Source organism: Ranitomeya variabilis, chromosome 2, assembly GCF_051348905.1.
Source record: "Ranitomeya variabilis isolate aRanVar5 chromosome 2, aRanVar5.hap1, whole genome shotgun sequence".
NCBI classification, from domain to species: Eukaryota; Metazoa; Chordata; class Amphibia; order Anura; family Dendrobatidae; genus Ranitomeya; species Ranitomeya variabilis.
The window spans coordinates 970393268-970415174 of record NC_135233.1 but is presented as its reverse complement, the minus strand read 5'-3'; the positions used below and the strand labels follow the sequence as shown (position 1 = coordinate 970415174).

The window sequence follows — 21907 nt, the reverse complement described above, 5'->3', positions numbered from 1 at the left end:
AGTTGTAAAAATGCTGCTCAAATTCTGACTGCAGCAAAACAAACCGACTTCTGAACTGTGCTCCCACCTCTCCTCTTGCTCCCTCTTTGACCGCGTACAGACCGCACCATTCCACTGAAACTGCCCTGAATAAAGTCAACAACAACCTACTAACCGCCAAATGAAATGATGCGAGCTTGTCCTCCTCCTTCTCCTGGACCTGGCAGTTGTCTTTGACACAGTGGACCATTCCCTCTTACTACAAACTTTCTGATCTGTTGACATTACAGACTTGGCCCTTTGTTGGATCTCCTCATACCTAACAGACAGGACATTCAGTGTTTCCAACTCACATACCAGTTCCTCATCTCGACTCCTATGTGTTGGTATCCACCAAGGTTCAGTTGTGGGACCGGGAACTAAGCTTAGAGGGTGCACCGGCACGCTCCCTCTTAAAGGGACCGCCCGCATCAACCTAAGTTATTCCCAACCTATAGCTGGGTGACAACATCTATTTAAACCTTCTCCTCCAATATGGAGGTGCCTGAGCTACGTTGCTAGTTTGCCTTGCTTGCTTGCTAGTTGTCAGGTTCCCCAGGTCCGTCTGTCTGCTTGTCAGCCTTGTAGCCATCTGCTTTTACCTATCTGTTCCTGTCTGCTCATACATGTCTGTGCTCTTCTGTCCATCAGCCGGTACAGATCGCACCTGCCAGCACCCATCTGTCTAACACCCGGTCCAGCACGCACCTGCCAGTGCTTTTCTGTTTCTCAGCTTGTCCCATCTGCGCCCATGGTTCCAGAGTCCCTACAGTGCCTGCCTGCATTTTTCATCCCTCCTTGGGGCCTTAGCAGCTTTCCCTCTGTAGTTGGTCAGCTGCAACATTCTGTAGGTCAGCCATGGAGTAGCACCTGGTGCCACCTCTTTGTACCTCCTTGGGTTGCAGTTTTCGCCTGCTGCCACTTGTCCGAGTAGGGATTTGGTAGGCCACCTAGTTACACCTCCTGGCTTTTAGAGGGATATGGAACTGTAATTCCACCACCTTGCCCATTACAGTCTCCATCTGCTGGGTTGGCTGTAGTGGAAGAGGTGTCTGTCATGATCCATTCCAAGGTTTATTCTTGTCTGCCCTTTTTCCAGGCTGATCATGTCAAGGGTTAACTTTGCTCTGCCTCATTCTGGGTTCAGGTTTGCTATTTAGCGCCCATGAATCTTGCTGGCAGTGTAAGCTATAGTTCTGCATGTGAATCTGACTCTGGTAGCTCTTGATTTGTCCTGCTGTGAACCCTGACTGTCCTGTGTCTGTTAACTCCCTCTGTTTGCCCTTTTCCCAGCGTTTCTCTGTTTGTCTGTTTATCTGCTTGATTCTCCGGTTCTGACCTCCTGGCTTGGCTATTGACTCCGTCACTGTTTGTCCCTATTGTACCATATATTGCCCGTTCTGGTTTACTGATCTCTTGCTACGTGTGTTCTGTCTAATCCTTTCATAATGTCGTGCTATCTCGTGCTTTTGACTCGGCTTGTCTAACCACTCTCTCGCCACTTGGTGGCGTCTGTTCTGCTGCTCTGTGTGTGCAGTCTCACTTCCCTCTCAAGCTCCCCCTGGTGGAGGTTGCACTATACTGCACTGCAGCAGCATGGCAGTGTCTGTGTTAGGTGTCAAGTTCCTGCCGCTGCACAGGGGGAATCTCGAGCCATGTCCGCTGCGGTCTCCCATTCTTCTCCAGCTGCAGTGTAGCCTGCTCAGCGGAGACATCGATCCCAGCGCCTGGCCAGGACAGATACTGCATGTTTGGTTATTGCTGCCCTTCCTGGTTCAGCCATTATAACTAATGCTGTTCGGCGGCGAGCAGGCGTTCCTGGGACTAAGTCTTGCTTTTCCCCTCCTGAGCATGCCCAGGGGAAGACCTCTCATTGGAGGTCGGAGGTCACACGCTTAAGTCCTGTAGCAGCTCCTATTGGTCCATTAGGAAGGTCCTGAACTGCTACAGCTATAAAAGGTTCGCATGGCCGCACGGTCATGCGCTAGTATCATTTGTGTTTGGCAGTTGCCAGTGGATACTCTGCCACACTGCATATAAGTGGTGTGAGTCTGTTTAGCCTTGGGGCTGTACACTCAGGCAGGCAGCTAGCGTCAGTGGGGGCAATTAGCCTTGGCTTAGCATCTGTTCCTTCATGTGTGTGGTTAGCACAGAAGGGTTCCAGAGGAAGCACAACTTTTAGTTAGGGTTTTAGTCCCTGTGTACAGTGCGACTCTGTGACACAACAGAGCTCGCTTTCATTTCACACGGGGTGAAGTTTAATCCACGTGTGAGCTCAGTGTCCATCCGCCATTACTTGCAGCAGGTATCTCTGCACGGTGGACCCCGGGCTGCGAACGCACCTCGTATCTATCACCCTATTACTTGGTGCATTCCACTAGCTATAACAGTCTGCCACTAATTTTTGTAAATGTGTAGACTCCTGGATGGGTCTCCTTCATGCGTTTTTCCTGTAGCAGTAGGCCTCCAAGACCATCAGGCCTCCACTTTCTTTGACTCAAATACTCGTGTTACTATCCTTAAATTTTTCTGACAATGGTAGTCTAGAAAACTGATATTTAGGCCACCTGAGTGTGGCTCAGCATGAAAGCAGGTAGAGGTGTTGCATGTGGTATCAGGGCACCTAGCAAAGGGGCCCCACACCGATCCCTCACCCACCTTGTCTTGCTGTGATGTTCAATTGAAAGCTGTAAATGCTGTCCCAGACCCCGATACCTCATGCCTGGCTGATTGCTGCAATGCCACGCTAAAATCTGCACTGTGGGTGAATTGAGGCCACTTTCCTTTTGTCTGTCCCTCATTTGATGTGCTTTGGCAGCATTTTGGGCCATTATAAGGTATTGTGCATGGTTTTTTTTTGTCTTCCATTGAGGTGAATGGCGTTCGGTTATGTTCATTGAATATTCGACGAGTTAATTGGCGAATATTGCAAATTCGGCGAACATAATCCGAACCGAACATTTAAATATTCTCTCATTACTAGTCTCTACAGATCTCATCTGAATGACATGTACGGTAGGATGCACATACACTCACCACTGTGGTCACTGTTTATGGGACTACTGAAGAAAACTGAGCGCATTCCCTGGATATATCTAGCTGTCTCATAGACAATGAATAGAGGTGCACATGCTCGCCATCCTCTTCATTCAGGTAGACTCTGCAGAACCGCGTTCTTGGGATTGATGGCAGTCTGGATATTAATAAGTTATCTCCGTTTGTATTTGTAAAGGGGATAACTTTTTGAGAAAACACATATAATGCACACATCAGATTGCTAAGTGACTTTACATTTTATGAAGCGCACATTAGAAATTATAACTCTGAAATCTCTGAGAAAACCTTTAAAAAGCATTGGGCTGTAATACAAAGATAAGATATTTCATACACTGAAAATATTGCAATGGAAAGGCTATGACTTTGGAGCAAAAGAAGCAAAGGAACTTTATTGAAGGTAATTATTCTGAGATCATAGTACTGCATAAAAAATAATAAAATGTTTATCTTATAAGTTTTGAATCAAAGTGAATAAAAAGTGAAAGCTTTACAGTGATGCGGAAAATGAAGCGATGCGCCTTCTTGCATCGTGCAGAATCTTAAATATCTCGCTCAATGAGATAGCTAGCTATGTTTCTCACAGCCAACATGGTCTCCTTGCAGGTTGGTTCTATGTCATGTTCTGGAAGCAGAAAAGCATATTGACCTTCATCACGCAGCTCAAATCCAAATGAGTACTCAATGCCTTCGTCATAAGACCAGTCAATAGAAGAGCCACACGCTGGATCTGGAAACAGATATGATTACGGTAGTTAATAACAATTAAATATATATACCTAGAGACATGCAACTTTCGCATTAAAATGTTTTCTCAAACCAAACGGTGTATTTAATTTCACTAAAATAAGCAAAGTTACATATAATGGCCGTTTCCCAATGTGTCCATGTGGCAGGACAAGAGTGTTTTTCTGTTATCTCTGTGCAGCTGGTGTAGATCTGTTTGCCACAGAAAAGGTATGGAATAATGTAGTAAATTATGCTGTCGCATTACAAAAGTTTACTATAAATGTGTACTGGGAGGAAAGATTTTTTTTTCTAGGTAGCCTATTGGTAACAGATGCTACTGCATGACAGTCATAAGATGCAATACATCCATTAAATACAGTGGGGAAAAAAGTAGTCAGCCACCAATTGTAAAAGTTCTCCCACTTAAAAAGATGAGAGAGGCCTGTAATTAACATCATAGGTAGACCACAACTATGAGAGTCAAAATAAGAAAAAAATCCAGAAAATTACCTTGTCTGATTTTGCAAGATTTATTTAGCAAATTATGGTGGAAAAGAAGTATTTGGTCATTAACCCCTTTCTATCCCGTCGGAGGTCAGAACCCCCGCTCACTGCTGGAGCCCGCATCAAAGCTGGGACATTTCAGCTGTTTTGTACAGCTGACATGTGCCCGCAATAGCGGCAGGTGGAATCGCCATCCACCTGCAGCTATTAACTAGTTAAATGCCGCTGTCAAACACTGACAGCGGCATTTAACTAGCGCTTCCGGCCATAGGGCCAAAAATGAGCGCATCGCTGACCCCCGTCACGTGATCGGGGTCAGCGATGCATCGGCATGACAACCAGAGGTCTATTGGAGACCTCTATGGGAGTTGATGCCGGATTGCTGTGAGCGCCACCCTGTGGTCGGCGCTCATAGCCATGCAGTAATTCAGCTACATAGGAGCGATCTATGCATCTCTCCTACATAGCAGAGCCAATCAAGTTGTGCCAGCTTCTAGTCTCCCATGGAGGCTATTGAAGCATGGCAAAAGTAAAAAAAATGTTTTAAAAAATATGAAAAAAAAAAGCCCTCCGCTCCGCTAATGACCTCAGGTTAGCATCCTCAATAATCAGAACCTCCCATTCCCGTCTCCAAGACTTTACACGTGCTGCGCTGATTCTTTGGAATGCACTACCTAGGTTAATACGATTAATCCCCAATCCTCACAGTTTTAAGCGTGCCCTAAAAACGCATTTGTTCAGACTGGCCTACCGCCTCAACACATTAACCTAACTATCCCTGTGTGGCCTATTAAAGAAAAAAAAAACATTATCAGGTTCCTCGCATCGTGTTCTCATACACTTTATGCAGTCAATAGCCTCTGTGTCTGTACTGCTACATACTTAGGCTGTTAACTGGTTCATGCAGCTTTACATGAACACCCGAGCCTTACACTATGGCTGGTCCGAACAATGAAAGCAATTGTTACCATCCACCTCTCGTGTCTCCCCTTTTCCTCATAGGTTGTAAGCTTGCGAGCAGGGCCCTCATTCCTACTGGTATCTGTTTTGAACTGTGATTTCTGTTATGCTGTAATGTTTATTGTCTGTACAAGTCCCCTCTATAATTTGTAAAGCGCTGCGAAATATGTTGGCGCTATATAAATAAAAATTATTATTATTATTATTATAATAAATCATCCCCCCTTTCTCCCCATTCAAAATAAAACAATAAAAAAATAAAATGTACACATATTTGGTATTGCCGCATTCAGAATCACCTGATCTATCAATAAAAAGAAAGTATTAACCTTATCACTAAATGGCATAGCGAGAAAAATACTTGAAATTCCAGAATTACGTTTTTTTGGTCACCGCGACATTGCATTAAAATTCAATAACAGGCAATCAAAAGAATGTATCTGCACCAACCTGGTATCATTAAAAATGTCAGCTCAGCACACAAAAAATAAGCCCTCACCCAGCCCCAGATCACAAAAAATGGAGACGCTACAGGTATTGGAAAATTGCATTTTTTTTTTTTAAACAAAGTTTGGAATTTTTTTTACCATTTAGATAAAAAATAACCTAGACATATTTGGTGTCTATGAACTTGGAATGACCTGGAGAATCATAATGGCAGGTCAGTTTTAGCATTTAGTGAATCTAGCAAAAAAGCCAAACAAAAAACAAGTGTGGGATTACATTTTTGTTCCTGTTTTCTAGTACATGACATGCAAAAACCAATGATGTTGTTCAAAAGTACAACTTGTCCCACAAAAAATAAGCCCTCACATGGGCATATTGATGGAAAAATAAAAAGTTATGGCTCTGGGAAGAAGGGGAGCGAAAAACTTAAACGCAAAACCGAAAAAAGCTGGGGTCATGAAGGTGTTAACAAAAGTTAATCTCAATATTTTGGAATATATCCTTTGTTGGCAATGACAGAGGTCAAACATTTTCTGTAAGTCTTCATAAGGTTGGCACACACTGTTGGTGGTATGTTGGCCCATTCCTCCATGCAGATCTCCTCTAGAGCAGTGATGTTTTGGGCCTGTCGCTGGGCAACACAGACTTTCAACTCCCTCCAAAGGTTTTCTATGGGGTTGAGATCTGGAGACTGGATAGACCAATCCAGGACCTTCAAATGCTTCTTAGGAAGCTACTCCTTCGTTGCCCTGGCAGTGTGCTTGGGATCATTTTCATGCTGAAAGACCCATCCACCTTTTATCTTCAACACCCTTGCTGATGGAAGGAGGTTTGTACTCAAAATCTGACGATGCATGGCCCCTTCATTCTTCATGCACACGGATCAGTTGTCCTGGTCATTTTGCAGAGAAACAGCCCCAAAGCATGATGTTGGCACCCCCATGCTTCACAGTAGGTATGGTGTTCTTTGGATGCAACTCAGCATTGTCTCCTCCAAACACGATGAGTTTTGTTTCCACCAAACAGTTCTGCTTTTGTTTCATCAGATCATATGACTTTCTTCCAATACTCTTCTGGATAATCCGAATGCTCTCTAGCAAACTTCAGACCGGCCCGGACAGGTACGGACTTAAGCAGGGGGACACGTCTGGCACTGCAGGATCTGAGTCCCTGGTGGCTTAGTGTGTTACTGATGGTAGCCTTTGCTATGGTGGTCCCAGCTCTATGCAGGTAATTCACTAAGTCTCCCGTGTGGTTCTAGGATTTTTGCTCACCGTTCTTGTGATCATTTTGACCCCACGGGGTGAGATGTTGTGTGGAGCCCCAGATCGTGTGAGATGATTAGTGGTCTTGTATGTCTTCCATTTTCTTATTATTGCTCCCACAGTTGATTTCATCATACCAAGCTGCTTGCCTATTGCAGATTCAGTCTTCCCAGCCTGGTGCAGGGCTACAATTTTGTTTCTGGTGTCCTTTGACAGCTATTTGGTCTTCACCCTAGTGGAGTTTGGAGTGTGACTGTTTGAGGTTACGGACAGGTGCCTTTTATACTGATAACAAGTTCAAACAGGTGCCCCATTAATACAGGTAATAAGTGGAGGACAGAGGAGCCTCTTAAAGAAGAAGTTACAGGTCTCTGAGAGCCAGAAACGTGCACATTTTTAGGTGACCAAATGCTTATTTTCTACCATAATTTGCAAAATAAATCTTGACTAATCAGACAAGGTGATTTTCTGGATTTGTTCTCTCATTTTGACTCTTATAGTTGTGGTCTACCTATGATGTCAATTACAGGCCTCTCACATCTTTTTAAGTGGGAGAACTTGCACAATTGGCGGCTAAATACTTTTTTTCCCTACTGTACGTGGGTGGTGAAATGGTGCGGTTGTGACGCAGTTGTTACATGGCTTTTGACATAGTCAAAAATCATGTGCAATGGAGTGCATGTGATTTTTGCACAACCAATAAGAAAATTCCACTGTCAGAGCATGTTTATGGACAAATCACTTACAGTCAACAGCAAGTCATAAAATGTGAAAATTTGATCCTTGACTTGTCCAGTCTCCCATTAAAATTGTAACCTGGGATATGTGACAAATGTAAATGACTTTTATTTTTCATATCTGTTAAAGACACAAACTTACAGATTGTGGTGTAGATGGGTCCGTATGTGTAGGTGGTGTTGTATAAACTGCTAAGTTCTTTCACTGCAGACTTTGCTACTTGTTCCTGTAAAAGAAATAACATAAAATATGAAGAAGCATATACATGCTATTGGCAAGCTATGGGTGCAGCAGAAGGCAGAGAAATCCCTTAATTTTAGGCAAATGGCATTGTCTATTGAAGGTGGATCATCAGCACTTCCCTATCCATGATTGATTGTCATAGACAGCGGTGATACTCTTGTGAGATAAACTTTAAAAATATATCCAGTAAGGGTATTACATTGAACATTCACCAACCCTACTTCACAGGGGAGATGATCTACAGGAGATCACTGTCATTTGTCTTCTATTGCGTTCTTTCCATAAAGTGTAAATTCTTCTGATTCATGCAGATTCCTCAGAAGAAGACAGTGACAACGAAACCCATATGTGATGAGTGCACCACTAGATTTTAACGTAAGAAGTGTTTTAATGATAGTTTTGATCATTTGTACACTGTTCACATTTGCAGTTGAGTCTTCAGCATTTTGTATGCAACCCCAAACGCATGGCAAAACGCATGCAAACGCATGATAGCATGATAACGCTGCATTTTTTATCCGCATCAACTTACGCATGGCGGATAAAAAACACAACGTTTGCACACGTTTGCATGCGTTCGCGTTCTTTATGCGCATGCGTTTGATAGGAAAAACATTTTCAAGGACAATTTCCTTGAAGCAAGCCACGCCCAATGGGCATGGCTCATGGGATTTCTGTATATAGACCCTTGTGCAAGCGTAAACCAAACGCATGTACTTGCTTTCCTATGCGTTCCCATAGACTGTAATGCGTTTATTTGACGCTCTCCTTCCGCAAGCGTCTGCATGCGTATGGCGGCGGAAATTTGCCACCACAAAAATTCTAACATGGTGTGTCAGCCGCAGACTGTGAAAATACCCATGCGTAAGCAAACACGGGCGAATGCATGCAACCGCAAATGTGAAACCAGCCTTAGCAGGACAGATGATCAGCAGACTTACATGGAGTGGAAAGGAAGACTAGTTACTGGTAGGAAAACTCCTGTGAAGCAGAGGTCGGTGAGTGCTTGTAAGTATTAACTACCTATAGGAAGAGTTCAATGTTGTAACTGTGTTAATTATTAATTATCGGGTGGTCTCCGAGTATTTGTAACTGCTCGGAGATTTAGTTTTTGTTGACACAACTGCATGATTTACAGCAGCTAGCCAGCCTGAGCACATGTGGGGGTTGTCTGGTTGCTAGGGAATCCCCACATGTAATCAAGCTGTCTAGTAGCCACAAATCATGCAGCTGCGGCAAGGAAAACTAAATCTCCGAGCAGTCACAAATACTTGGAGACCACCCAAGCGTGCTCGTGAAAATCCGAGCAACGAGTATACTTGCTCATCACTATTAATTATCTTTTGAAAGCTAACTTTGTGGGGATAAAATGGGAGGGCTGGCCCGAAAAGGCTAACATCAGGCTCCGCAGACATTTTTTGAATTGAGGGCATATTAAAGATTAAGTATAATGAAGTTTTTTAAAGATCCGTTTTATCTATAAGAGGGATTCCTTTTTTTATACTCAGAATATTAAGCTCCCCATCTATAAGCAAGAGCAGAAAGTTGGATGTCCATTATGGCCCATTAAGACAGGCCAATACAGGCTGTTACAGCTGGCTGAAGGTCTTTTTTTTTTTACACATGTCTATGAACCATTAACAGTGAAATTGATTGCAAATATGGTTGTTCTGTCCACATATAGTTTCATGTTACCAGCAGCACATGTTTGCATGGGGAGATGTACTGCTAATAATGATGAGTAGTCCCCTGCTATATGTAGAGACTAAACACATCTTTGCTATGTGGTTCCTACTAGCCATTCTACATATCTCCCCTCTGTGGGTTGCTAGAACTGATTGAGACCCTGGAAGGCATTCTGCCTGTTCCAGAGATCTCGAAAATGTAACCGTCATGTGGCTTGTACCTGCGGTAAGCCCATATTCTTATAAAATCTGAGGCATCTGAACAAAGCAGTTAGATTGCATGGTTTGGATCTATGGGGGATTCAATTTGGTGTGTGTGGGGGGTGCAATCCTTCTTTGAAGCAAAGGAGCTAGGCTCCCCTGCTGAGCCAGGTGTTCTGTTACAGCTACACAACCTTCAGGATAGTATTCTGCCACTATATACCCCCATCTTTCACAGGCTGATAATTGGGCATAAGGATTCCTACAATCAATTTTCCGATTGGCTCTTCTAAATGGGCCATACTTTTCAACAGATTCCATGGGATGCTGTAGCTCTCCTGTGAAGGCACTGCAAGTGAAATGATCACTTACATCCAGACGCCCACAGAGATCTCAACTGATTGCTGTGAGTTCTAACAACTGTATTTCCTTTAACCAGTAGTTTGTATTCATTGAATAATAAATGATAGTAGTCCAGTTAGCAAGAAAAAAGTGGAGTAGCCTCATTTGCGAAAGTTTTTTTTTTAAAGTAAATGTTCATTACCCCATGAAATACTTGTGCTGCTCAAAGTAATTTGCATTCCACTCTAGTGTCAAAGCTGTGTTATTAACAAGGGTACTACCCCACTGTTCATTTATTCATAAATTTCCAGGAGGAATAACAGAGGAAAAAGTCATGCTCCAGAAGTCTTGTAATATAAGGAATACAAGCATTTGCTAACAGAGAAAGCTGGATGCACACGGATGATAATAATCTGTTGCTGTAAATGACTTTGCAATGAGATAGTGCATACATAGCTCACCAGTCCCAGATTTGGACCTACCAGTTTTTCATGATTTGGTGGCATTTCTTCTTTATATCCAAAGGGATATAATAATAATTGTGAGAATGAGTGAAAACTTATGTAACTTTTCAATGATTGAAGATTTTCACGAATATATGCAGTAAGAGCTTTTATTTCAGGCGCAGATTCGGGAGCAGTTCCAGCATAGCCTTCACTACATGGCTCATCATCAAAGCCAATACCTGCACGAGAAAAATGCTTATGACTGTTGTTTTTGTATAACTGTACATTTCTGCTCTAAGATTTTCTGATTAGTATTATAGGGAACCTATCAGGACAATTATTTTATTATTGAAACTAATAGTAGCTGTCATGGGGTTACTGCAACTATGATGATGCAGAAGACTTCAGCGTCTGATTGCTTCTACTCCTGCACTGAAAAGAAACACTTCTATTTCTTTTTAAATGGTGCTTATTTATTTTGGCAGAACAGGGGTTATTCAGCAATGTTGGGAACTCTGGGAGTATGAGCTTTCTGCTGAGTTCAGTTAACCACTCCCATAACCTTTATAAACTGGGTTCTGATTTTAATCCTTGTCAGACCTAGCTTTTGCTGCATGGCTTGGAGGAGAGGTGTTTATTTGAGGCAGAGTTTTGGAGGAGTTATCTGTGACTGTAGCATGGTTTGTAAGTGTGATAATACCCTTCCCTCTTCTTACTTTGGTTATGTGAGTGAATATTTGTAAGCTTGGTATTTTCTGTTTACCCTAGTTTGTATTGCTTTGTTCGTCGGGTTGGTGTACTGCGGTGCACAGTAGCGCCCCTCTTCCCTGGGTGGGCGAAGAGAACAGAGGGTGGCCTAATTCAGGAGATAAGACAAGGATGGCGGCCCTGGCATCTTCACCTTCATAAGTGTCCAGCGGAATAAGGCGAGCTAGTGTTAGGGACAGTGAAGGAGCCGCTTGTCCCGGGTCACCCGAAAGCTGAGTCGTGACAGTAGCTCTGTATGTTCTAGTACAATAAAAATGATACTACTTTTCTTGTAATTCAATGTTTCAATGCTGAGGAATAAAACTTTGAGGCCACAAGCAAAGTAGCCCATAAAGACTATTTGGGAGTATTGGTCCATTCATTTTATTGACACCCCATATGCACTTGTTAGCTAATTTGCATGTGGCGTCAAAAGCTTGGTTTCTCAGCACTGTTACATTGGATAACTATAAAACAGGTATCACTGCGGAATATGTTGGTGCTATATAAATAAAAATTATTATTATTATTATTATTATTATCACTTTTATTGTCATGAGCTACACAGTCATACCACTAGTTTCAATGGTAAAATTGTACTGACAGGGTTCCCTTTAGTGGTCATCTCATATTCTTTAAGACATTTATGAAAAGAATAAAGTACGGCATTCATTTGCCACAATATTTATCAGGTTTATCAATTTTTACTATGATATGCAATAAACAGGTATGCGGGTCAAGTTTTCATTACTGATTTATCTGCAACTCACCATTCCATGATACATTGAAATTTCTGTTAAGATCTGTGCCAATACATTTATCAACGGGTGTTGGAGCACGATTCTTCCTCCAAATACGATCCTGCAGTCATTATAAAATATGAGCATTGCCCAATGTCTGAAATAACTTGGAATGAATGTTATTAAAAAGTCGAAGAGGACATTTTAATTTGTACAGATGTATTGAAAGTACATTGTGTAGCACATGAGTTTTTTTTTAAAATTGCTTCCATATATGTCAATTGATCAGTTGAATCTTGAGTTTCAGATTAATGTATGGGTAGGATACATGTTCTTGATGCTCATGGCAGTGATTTCAGAATTATATGTCAAGTTAAGCCTAATTGTAATTGCCATTTGGGAGGCAGTCCCCTATTTTAGTCTTCTATTTTTTAAAGTATTCTTATATTGGAGCATTTTTTCCACACCCGCATAATAATTTAGCACAGTACTGTATGGTATATCTTCTATATTTGCAACTTTGTTGATATTTGGCATTTGCATTTTTGGAAATTATTGCAATAATTAAATCTGTTAGAGATCTATTATTGGATGAATGTATTTATTGCATTTTCAAATCTATATCCATGGAAAAAGCGAAACCAATGGACTTTCTTTTTGTGTACATGTACTTCATTTTGTTCCCTTGCCTGTAATTCTGAATCCAGAGTTGCACTTATTATGTACTTACCTAGCAGGAGGGCACACTGCACATGTGTTCTTCACACAGTGGAAGGAGTCCGCTTGTGTGTTTACGTCACCATGGTGGTATGTGTTGGTGTAATGTAAATCACACTGACCCATATCTGATCACAGGAAATTGTACTTTTTTTCTACTGTGAAGTGGCATCTTGGAAGAAGTGTGCTCATTAGTTCTGGTTGGAATGTCCCCTTACAGTATTTAATGCCCTGTTTGATACATGTATATTTCCCTCATGACGAAGCCATGAGGGTCTTTCACGGGCTCCTCGTATTCACACCATTTTGTCTACAGGTGTATTCTGAGTTTTATATTTCATTACTAGATCTAATGGACTAGCTGCACTTACAGGTGTTACCTCGCAGCTCTCTGATAATTATTTGTGGAGTCCATAATGGCTTTTATCTATTGTTGTCGTGATTTACATTTGGGTCATGCTTAATATTCTATAGGGTTTCATTAAAGAGCACCCAGAACTTGCTCCAAAGAATTGAGTAGAAGTTTTTTGAATTCTCAACATCCATGCCAGGTTAAATAGAATAAGCATAATAAGTTTTAAAGAATAAACATATTGAAGAGGACATGTCACTTCCTCCCCCCAAAAAATATGTTAAACTTGTAAAAATCCCTGAACGCCACCGCTCTTTTCTGTTTTGCACTGTGACACTCCATTACAGAGATATTCACATTTGCTGTTGGAGCACAGTTTGTGAAATCTCTGCTGTAGTCCAACTGTCATTTCTTCAGAGTCTTCCCTGGGGGCATGAGCTTTCACCCCTTATTAGTGTCATTGTCACGAGTGTGACACATCCTCCTGGGAGATTTGGAGTTAGGCAATCATTACGAATTGGGAATTGCAGGTCTTCCATTTAGCCTGAGTGTTTTGATCCTCATATTAAACTGACTTTGTTTCCTTTGAGGCTGAAGAGGCTAATGACTCTTTGTATGCTGATTGGAGTCATGCAGCTCCATCTTACAGATGCTCCTGATCTGCTTGTTCTCTCCTGCTATAAAATCTGGCCAGCCCTTGTCATCCTTGCCTGTGAGTTTTACTTCCTGGCTTGATGGAGATGGTGTGCTGACTTTGCAGTTTGCAGTTGCTGCTGGAAATGATTGGATGCTCTTTTTGGGTGTATGCTTTCTCAATTGTCGTATTCCCATCTGGTTGGTACCTGCCGATTCTTCCCGATATTTCTCCCTGCCCTTGATGAGTGTTTTTTATGTAAGTTAAAAAAGAAAATACCAGTTTATGTATAAGGAGAACCCCAGCATAGCAGTGTTCTATCATATACCAAAGTTACACAAGAGCACAACAAAACCACCGGGAAGACCTATCATTTCCGGTATAGACAGCCTGACGGCGAATCTATCCCGATATGTGGATACTCATCTGCAAAAGTGCATGCCGCTCATCCCGGCATATTTGAAGGACACAGGGCACGTTCTACAAGTTCTAAATACTATTGTCTGGAAACCACAATATCTGCTAGCAACCCTGGATATAAAATCACTATATACTGTGATCAACCAAGAAAAAGGATGCCAAGCGGCGGGTTGTTTCCTCCAGAAACTAGGGATATACCAAGATAATCAGATCCAGTTCATCCAAGAGGGGATCACCTTCATCACAAAACATAATTACTTTATGTACGAGGATAGATTATTCATACAAACATGGGGGACCGCGATGGGCACGCGGTTTGCGCCCAGTTTTGCAAACATATATGTAGCTAAGTGGGAAGAATCCCATATATACAAGAATGGACGTCTACATGAAGGTTTGATACTATGGCGAAGATTCATAGACGACGTGATAATCATCTGGGACGGCTCATGGAATACATTGGAATTGTTCTTGTCTAACTTAAACAACAATGACTTTGGCCTTGAATTCACGCCTACTATAAGTTCTAACAGTATCAACTTTCTGGACCTCACTATATATATCGAGGAAGGCCAATTGCACACTAAATGCTATCGGAAGGAGGTTGACGCAAACAACTATATCCATCTAACTAGCTGTCACCTGCCTGTTTGGCTTAATAATATCCCCAAGGGCCAGTTTACTAGAGTCCGACGAAACTGTACTAACATAAAGAATTATGAGAATGAATCAGAACACCTTACACAGCAATTTGTGGAAAAAGGGTATCCCCTAACCGCACTGGAAAGAGCCAGAAATGAGGTGAGGAATATATCGAGAGACTCGCTGATAGATGGGAGTAGAACCAAAGTGGGGGAGACCACAAGTATTCCAGAACAAATAAAAACCCTACCAATTGTAACACAATTCCACACAGGATATAGAAAATTTCAGGGCATCATACGCAAACATTGGGCGATCTTATTAAGGGATAAGGTGGTGGGAGAATTTTTACCACCTCACCCTAAGTTCGTCTTCAAGAAAGCCCAAACCTTGGGCAATCTCCTTGCCCCAACAAAAAAACTGGCTCTTAGTAAACCGACACTGAACACCAGAATTCCCTCAAGTTCTAATATGGGGTTTACACCTTGTGGCAGGTGTTTCAGTTGTATTAATACAACGTTCAAGAAAACCTGTCAGGTCCATTTCATGGACACTAATAATACTAAGACCTTTAGTATTAAAAATAAAATCTCCTGTTTCTCCACGGGGGTTATATACATCATCATTTGCCCTTGCAGAAAATTGTATGTCGGTCGAACCAAGAGGGAACTCAGGATACGGATCAAAGAGCACCTCACCAACATCCAAAAGGGATATATGGGACACCCCTTATCGCAACATTTTGTGGAGAACCATGGGAGGAAGATAAAAGACATACACTTCTGTGGAATTCAGAAAATCCAACTGAACCCAAGGAAAGGGGACTTCCTCAAACAGATGTCGAGAATTGAGTCTCAATGGATATTTCTACTGGATAGCCTAGCTCCAAGGGGCCTCAACCAGGAGTTGGAATTGTATGCCATCTAAAGTGGGCGTCAAGATCAGAAGTAATTTCAACCTATTAAATACATGGTGGTGACCCCTTCCCTTGATCCCCCTTGTTCCTCCTCCTTTCGCAACAGACACATAATCTATCCATTTTTTAATCGTATCCTCGCTCTCGCTCTCTCTCTCCCCTCCCCCCTCTCATCCGTCCCACCCTCATAATAGGGATGTGCATACATAAGACAGACTAGGAGGTCCAGCTTAATTTCTGGTGCATGTAGGGACAGATACTACCCCAGGCGCCCTAATGGGTAGCTATATTAGGAGGCACAAGGATAGGGCCATGCCCCTATTTCAGGTACCTCCACTGACCCAAAATAATTTTTTACACAGTAGTTTTAAATATTTTAAATCTCAAGTAGTTTATATACCTTTTAATCTCCAGTTTTTATGACTGTCCAAGTGCAATATTCATTTAAAATAAGCAGAACAATTCACTCACTATGAGTGATATATAATACATAATGTCTAGGTTTTAATTATGTAGTTCTAATAAAGTATTTAATTTTAAACACTTAGCCACTTATTAATGTGGAAGCCAATTTTAGAGGTCCAAACCAGTCATATGTCAGATGTAATAAATAACATACACTTGGTCCGCAGAGCTCAGGACTTGCTGTCCTTCATCACGCAGCATTCACACCTGAGCGCGGCTTCACCCCGTCTTGTTATGACAATTCTTTATGCTTTTTGTTATCCCTATTTGTCTTACGTGTTTATATGCGAATATATCTGTCCCAGGCCTCCTGGGTGAGGGGACAGCTTAGGTCATATCAGAAGCATAGTAAGGTTGGAGGCTCGGGCCTCTCTACCATCAAGAGTACCATCAGGACAGGGATCGTTAGGGTCCCAGTACCAGGGATAGCTTGAGGCCCCCCTTCCTTACTGAAGACCATCACAGTATGGCAGTAGTCATTCTGTATAACTAGTATGCTCATTTTATTGGACATGGTATTGAGAAAATAATAAACCTGTGCTGTTGCAATGTGTTGCATTGGAGGGTGTTATTTTCTGTGTAAACGTTAGAATGGGCTATTAAGATTTGAAATGCTTCTCTCTCTTGCATTCTATGTTTTATATGGCATGTATAATACTAATAAAGGGCATTTTTTATATATTGTAGTGTTTGTGAAATCCTTTTTTTCTAGGTTGTTCTAATGTGTTTATAATGTAATTGCTTTCCTGACTATGTACTTCATCAAGAATCTCTAGATGACCAATTTTGTGGAAAAATATACAATATATAAATGTTTCATTCCTGATTTCCTCCTTTGTCTTTATACTCAATTACAGGAATCTATGTGTACATTCTTATAAAACCTTCTATTCTTCATGTTTAGTCACAATGTTCAGTGTTCATGAGTCAGTCCACTAAGTTTCAGGTGTACTACATCTTATCTCCTTCTTGTTATATAATGTATGATGATTGTCCACGTCTAATACTTACATTTGTCCAAGTCCAAATATATCCATCAATATTTAATACAGGCAACACATGGAATATCAAACTGTCCAAAAGCCTAGTCATTTCCTTGTCCTTTCCATAAGTTCTTATTGCCTGGTTAGGATGTAAAAAATTGAATATTTGTATTCAATGTACATTATGTATAAAACCTAAAACAGCAACTCAAGTTGTTCCTAAAGGGCTTTACAACTTCACTAAAACAAGAGATAAACCACAAAGGAACAGCTTGGAGCAGGTGAGCAGTCACATGACTTGTACTGAGAGATGAGAAACTTTAGAGTTTCTATTTCTTAATTCAAAAACTTTTTGTCCCATTACCTCTGTTGCAAACCACTGACAGAATGCTGGAGAGATCCATTCCCGAGCATGGATTCCACATTCTAGGAAGACTCCTTTCTTGGCAGATTTATGATTTCCAATCTTTAAAAGGTGAAATGAATAACATAATTGTAGTTTGATACCAATAAAGTAATATAAAGAAATAAAAAGTAAATATAAAAAAAGTGTTTTTCCTCATTAAGACAACCACTCTATATCTTCCGTGTTCAGTAACATTGTATTAATAGGGTCTATATTACAGGACACCTATGTACTAGAAGCTTTAGAGTCTCTAAACTAATAATATTGCTGGCCACAAATACATACAGTTGTGCTGAAAAGTTTATTATACCCTGACAGAATTTTTGCTTTCTTGGCCTTTTTATTTAGAGATTATGAATGATAACACCAAACCTTTTTCTCCACTCATGGTTATTGGTTGGGTGAAGCCATTTATTGTCAAACTACTGTGTTTTGCATCACAATGATAACCTAAAACATCCAAATGACCCTGATCAACAGTTTAAATACCCTGGTGATTTTGGCCTGATAACATGCACAGAAGTTGACACAAATGAGTTTGAATGGGTACTAAAGGTGCCATCCTCACCTGTGACCCATTTGCTTGTAATCAGTGTGTGTGCATAAAAGCGAGGTGAGTTTCTGGGATCCAGACAGACTATTGCATCCAGCCACTGACGTTTCTTGGTTGTGAGTTATGGGGAAATCATAGGGATTGTCAACGAATCTATGTGAAAAGGTAGTTGGACTGTATAAAACAGAAAATGGATACAAAAAGATATCCAAGCACCGTATTTTTTCGGATTATAAGACGCACTTCCCCCCTCCAAATTTGGGGGAAAATTGGAGTGCGTCTTATAATGCGAATGTACCTTACCGGTACCATTGCTGCAGGCCGCAGGCTGTAATGAACGGGTGTCTGGCAGTGCTAAGGGTGTCCGGGGCTGCTACCCACTGCTCTGTGGGTGTCTCCGGTGCCAGGTGGCACTGCGGCGGTGTCCGGCGGTGCTACTGCAGGTGTCTGGTGCTACTGCCCGGTGTCTGCTGGTGTCTGCAATGCTGCGGGTGCATGACCGGCACTGCCCAATGCTGCTGCTGCAGTCTCCGGTGCTCCATGATTTCCTGTGCGGTGGACGCTGGTAAAATGGCTGCCGGGGGAGCGGCACATGCTCAGATGCAGATCTTGGCACCGAGATCTCGGGAGATTAGATTTCAGCGCTGATCTCCATCTGTGTATGCGCCGCTCCCCCGGCAGCCATTTTACCGGAGTCCACTGCACAGGAAATCAAGGGACTACTGGGGCTCTGGCCTTTCACAAAATGTCGGCAGAGCCTCGGCAGCACTGGAGATCGCCGAAGCAGCATCGGGCAGCACCATCCGGGCACCTGCAGCACCAGAGACACCAGCAGAGCACTGGACAGCAGCTCTGGACACCCACAGCAGGACTGCCGGACACCCCTGCAGCCCCGCCAGCCACCGGAGACACTCGCAGAGCAACGGGCAGCAGCACCAGACACCAGCAGCATTGCCGGACACCCCTTCATCCCAGCCTGTGGCCTGCAGCATCACCCCACTCCTGCCTTCTCCAGCAGTGACTTGGGGTTCCTGCTTCACCGCAGCCACCACCACCAGTAAGACGCATGGATTATAAGAAGCACCCCAATTTTATTAAAAAACATTTTTTCCTGTTTTTCGCCTCAATATTTGGGGTGCATCTTATAATCCGGAGCGTCTTATAAAGCGAAAAATATGGTAATTGATAATGCCAGTCAGCAGCATTCAAACTATTTTTAAAAAATGGAAAATCCGGGGCTCTGTAAAAACAAAACCACAGTCAGGTAGACCAAAAAAAATTTTGTCCACAATTGCCTGGGACATTTTGGAGACACGGCCGTATTCCTGGTACCACCACCAAATCAACGTAACGCCACACTGTTTACCTGGAATGAAGGCTGGAGGGGTTTGGCTACTGTGCATTATGCCACCCCACTCCATAATAAATCAATATATTTTTATTTTTTTTCCTTTTTATCATGTCTTTAACATGTAACTTCCAAAGTTTCATGACATTTCCTTCTTGGTGTTGCAATTTGAATGATGTGTATTGGGATTAGAAAACCTTGCTAGTAGTAGCAATCTGATATGTAGCTATGGATTGCTCCACATTTCTTGCACGCTAGATATCAGCTCCACGCACTTCTGACCAATATAAACAAAATAAAAATAAAAATGTATGTATAAGAAGACATTTGTTTTATTAAGTATCAGGAAAAAGCAGATTTGTACCTTCAGAACCAGCATGGGACGCCCTTCATATGAATTTCCAATCTGTACTATGGATGCCAAGTTTGGGTGATTCAATGAGATGGAGTAAGCCCACATGACAATCTAATGTAACAAGTAAAATATATATTTAATTGCACATTCTTTTACTGACATTCAGATGACTGGTCAGTAGGTTAGAGATGTTCCTGACCTCTTTCCATTCACGGTAGCGAGTCGAGACCTTCTTGTTTTTACTTCCTTTGTTAAATTGATTCTCAATAGCTTTTTGTAAGTCATGAAATATGATCCTATAGGGAATTTTTACAGAATGTATTTGAAATAGAAATATAACAGTACATTATGACACATACAGTATAAATTACTATTTATTTCTCTCTCTATATATTAGGGATGATCATATCGATCTATTGATTATTGACTTTAAATTAAATTTCAAGAAATTAGCACGTCCCCACAATTTCAAACAATTTGCTATTCAATTCACAATGAACTGCCCCCTCTAAAAGCCTTATGCCATTTGACACACTATTGAAGAGTCACAGAGTGGGCTACCAGTCACAACTGTGGTCAAGTGGGCTTCCCTGTAATGCCTTGCAGCTGTCACATGATATGGTTTAGTGAAGCCATTCAGGGTGTACTATCATAGCCAGTTTAAAAGATGGGTACGGGCAAAGTAGCACTATTTTATGCTTTCACAGTATGGGCATAGGAGGTCAGAGCGCACAACTCATTCCACGTAGGGACCGAAAAAGACTAACATTGGATTGTGTGATACTACTGCACTGCTTTTGCTGAAGCATATTGAAAATGGGAGTGATAGTCAGTCTACAAATAATAATCCAAAGATTAAAGTGAGCTATGAAGTTACTGTACCAACATATTTATGTGACTGTGATTTAATTGTTCTGTGATATTCTGCGATCATATATCAACTCAAGTGCATAGTGTGACCACGGACCAACACATAATTGCTTAGTGTAGACCAACTAAAAACAATTTTGTTCAAACCAGCTGCCTTCCCAACATGTTTCACCATTACTGGCATCTTCAGGGGATTGAGGCTGACTCATATGCACTGAGTTGATTAATGATCCCGAGAATCAAATTAAGGAGCAATTCACAATTGGTTTGGTGAAGAATGTATGGAGGATAGTGGGGACTATTAGACCAGTCAGCCTTCAGAGATGGGGGCGGAACTGTTTTATCGCAACGGTTGTGGACTGGTAAATGGCATCCATGTGCCTTATTTTCTAAAAAATTGTCATCATTCGAAAGAAACTGATGTAGGCAATAGGGAACTTTTGGCCATTTGAGGAGTGGTGACATTTTTTGGAAAGGGCAGATCACCCAGTCACAGTCATCACTGATCACAAAAACTTGATGTACTTTGAAGCTACTAAATGTCTTAATCTCTGGCAAGCTAGATGTTTTTTGTTTTTCACTAGGTTTAATTATGTGGTCACTTACCATCCTGGGATTAAGAAAGTTAAAGCTGATGCTTTGTCTCAAAGTTTCCCTGGAGGTGGAAGTACTGATGATGCTGTCCCTATTTTACAAGAATGTGTGATCATCTCCACAGTGTGCTCTAAAATTGAGAGTGACTTGGACCTTCAGGGAAAATGTTTGTATCTGTACATCTGTGTCTTAAAATTTTGGAGGCACATCATAACTCAGCTCTGGCTGGTCACCCAGGTAGCAAGGTGACCTTAGACCTCCTTTCTTGCAATTTTTGGTGGTGAAGGTTGTGTAAGGATGAAGTTGACTTTGTGTTCTCCTGTTATGGCTGTGCAAGTTCCAAGACCCCACATACTCTTCCGTCTGGGGCTCTTTTACCATTAACCATTCCTGGACAACCATGGACTCATTTATCCATGGATTTAACTGCAGATCTTTCTTCATCCTCTGGTAAAATTGTTATCTTATTTGTGGTGGATAGGTTTAGTAAAATGATGCACTTTATTGCTTTACCTGCTCTCCCTAACACCAAG

At 41.7% G+C, this 21907-nt stretch overlaps 1 protein-coding gene across 1 annotated transcript in view; it reads right to left on the bottom strand.

Moving 5' to 3' along the window:
- Window positions 1–3437: 3437 nt before the first annotated feature.
- LOC143808307 (mast cell carboxypeptidase A-like) overlaps window positions 3438–21907 on the bottom strand; it is a 91968-nt gene continuing 73498 nt past the window's right edge. The window contains exons 4-11 of the mRNA XM_077290825.1: window positions 20110–20206; window positions 19920–20021; window positions 17613–17714; window positions 17277–17387; window positions 12150–12240; window positions 10669–10871; window positions 7857–7941; window positions 3438–3802 (exon numbers count right to left, since the gene is read on the bottom strand). Of these exons, the coding sequence (XP_077146940.1) occupies window positions 3615–3802; window positions 7857–7941; window positions 10669–10871; window positions 12150–12240; window positions 17277–17387; window positions 17613–17714; window positions 19920–20021; window positions 20110–20206 (979 nt within the window). The 3' untranslated portion in view covers window positions 3438–3614. The remainder of the gene's footprint in view (window positions 3803–7856; window positions 7942–10668; window positions 10872–12149; window positions 12241–17276; window positions 17388–17612; window positions 17715–19919; window positions 20022–20109; window positions 20207–21907) is intronic.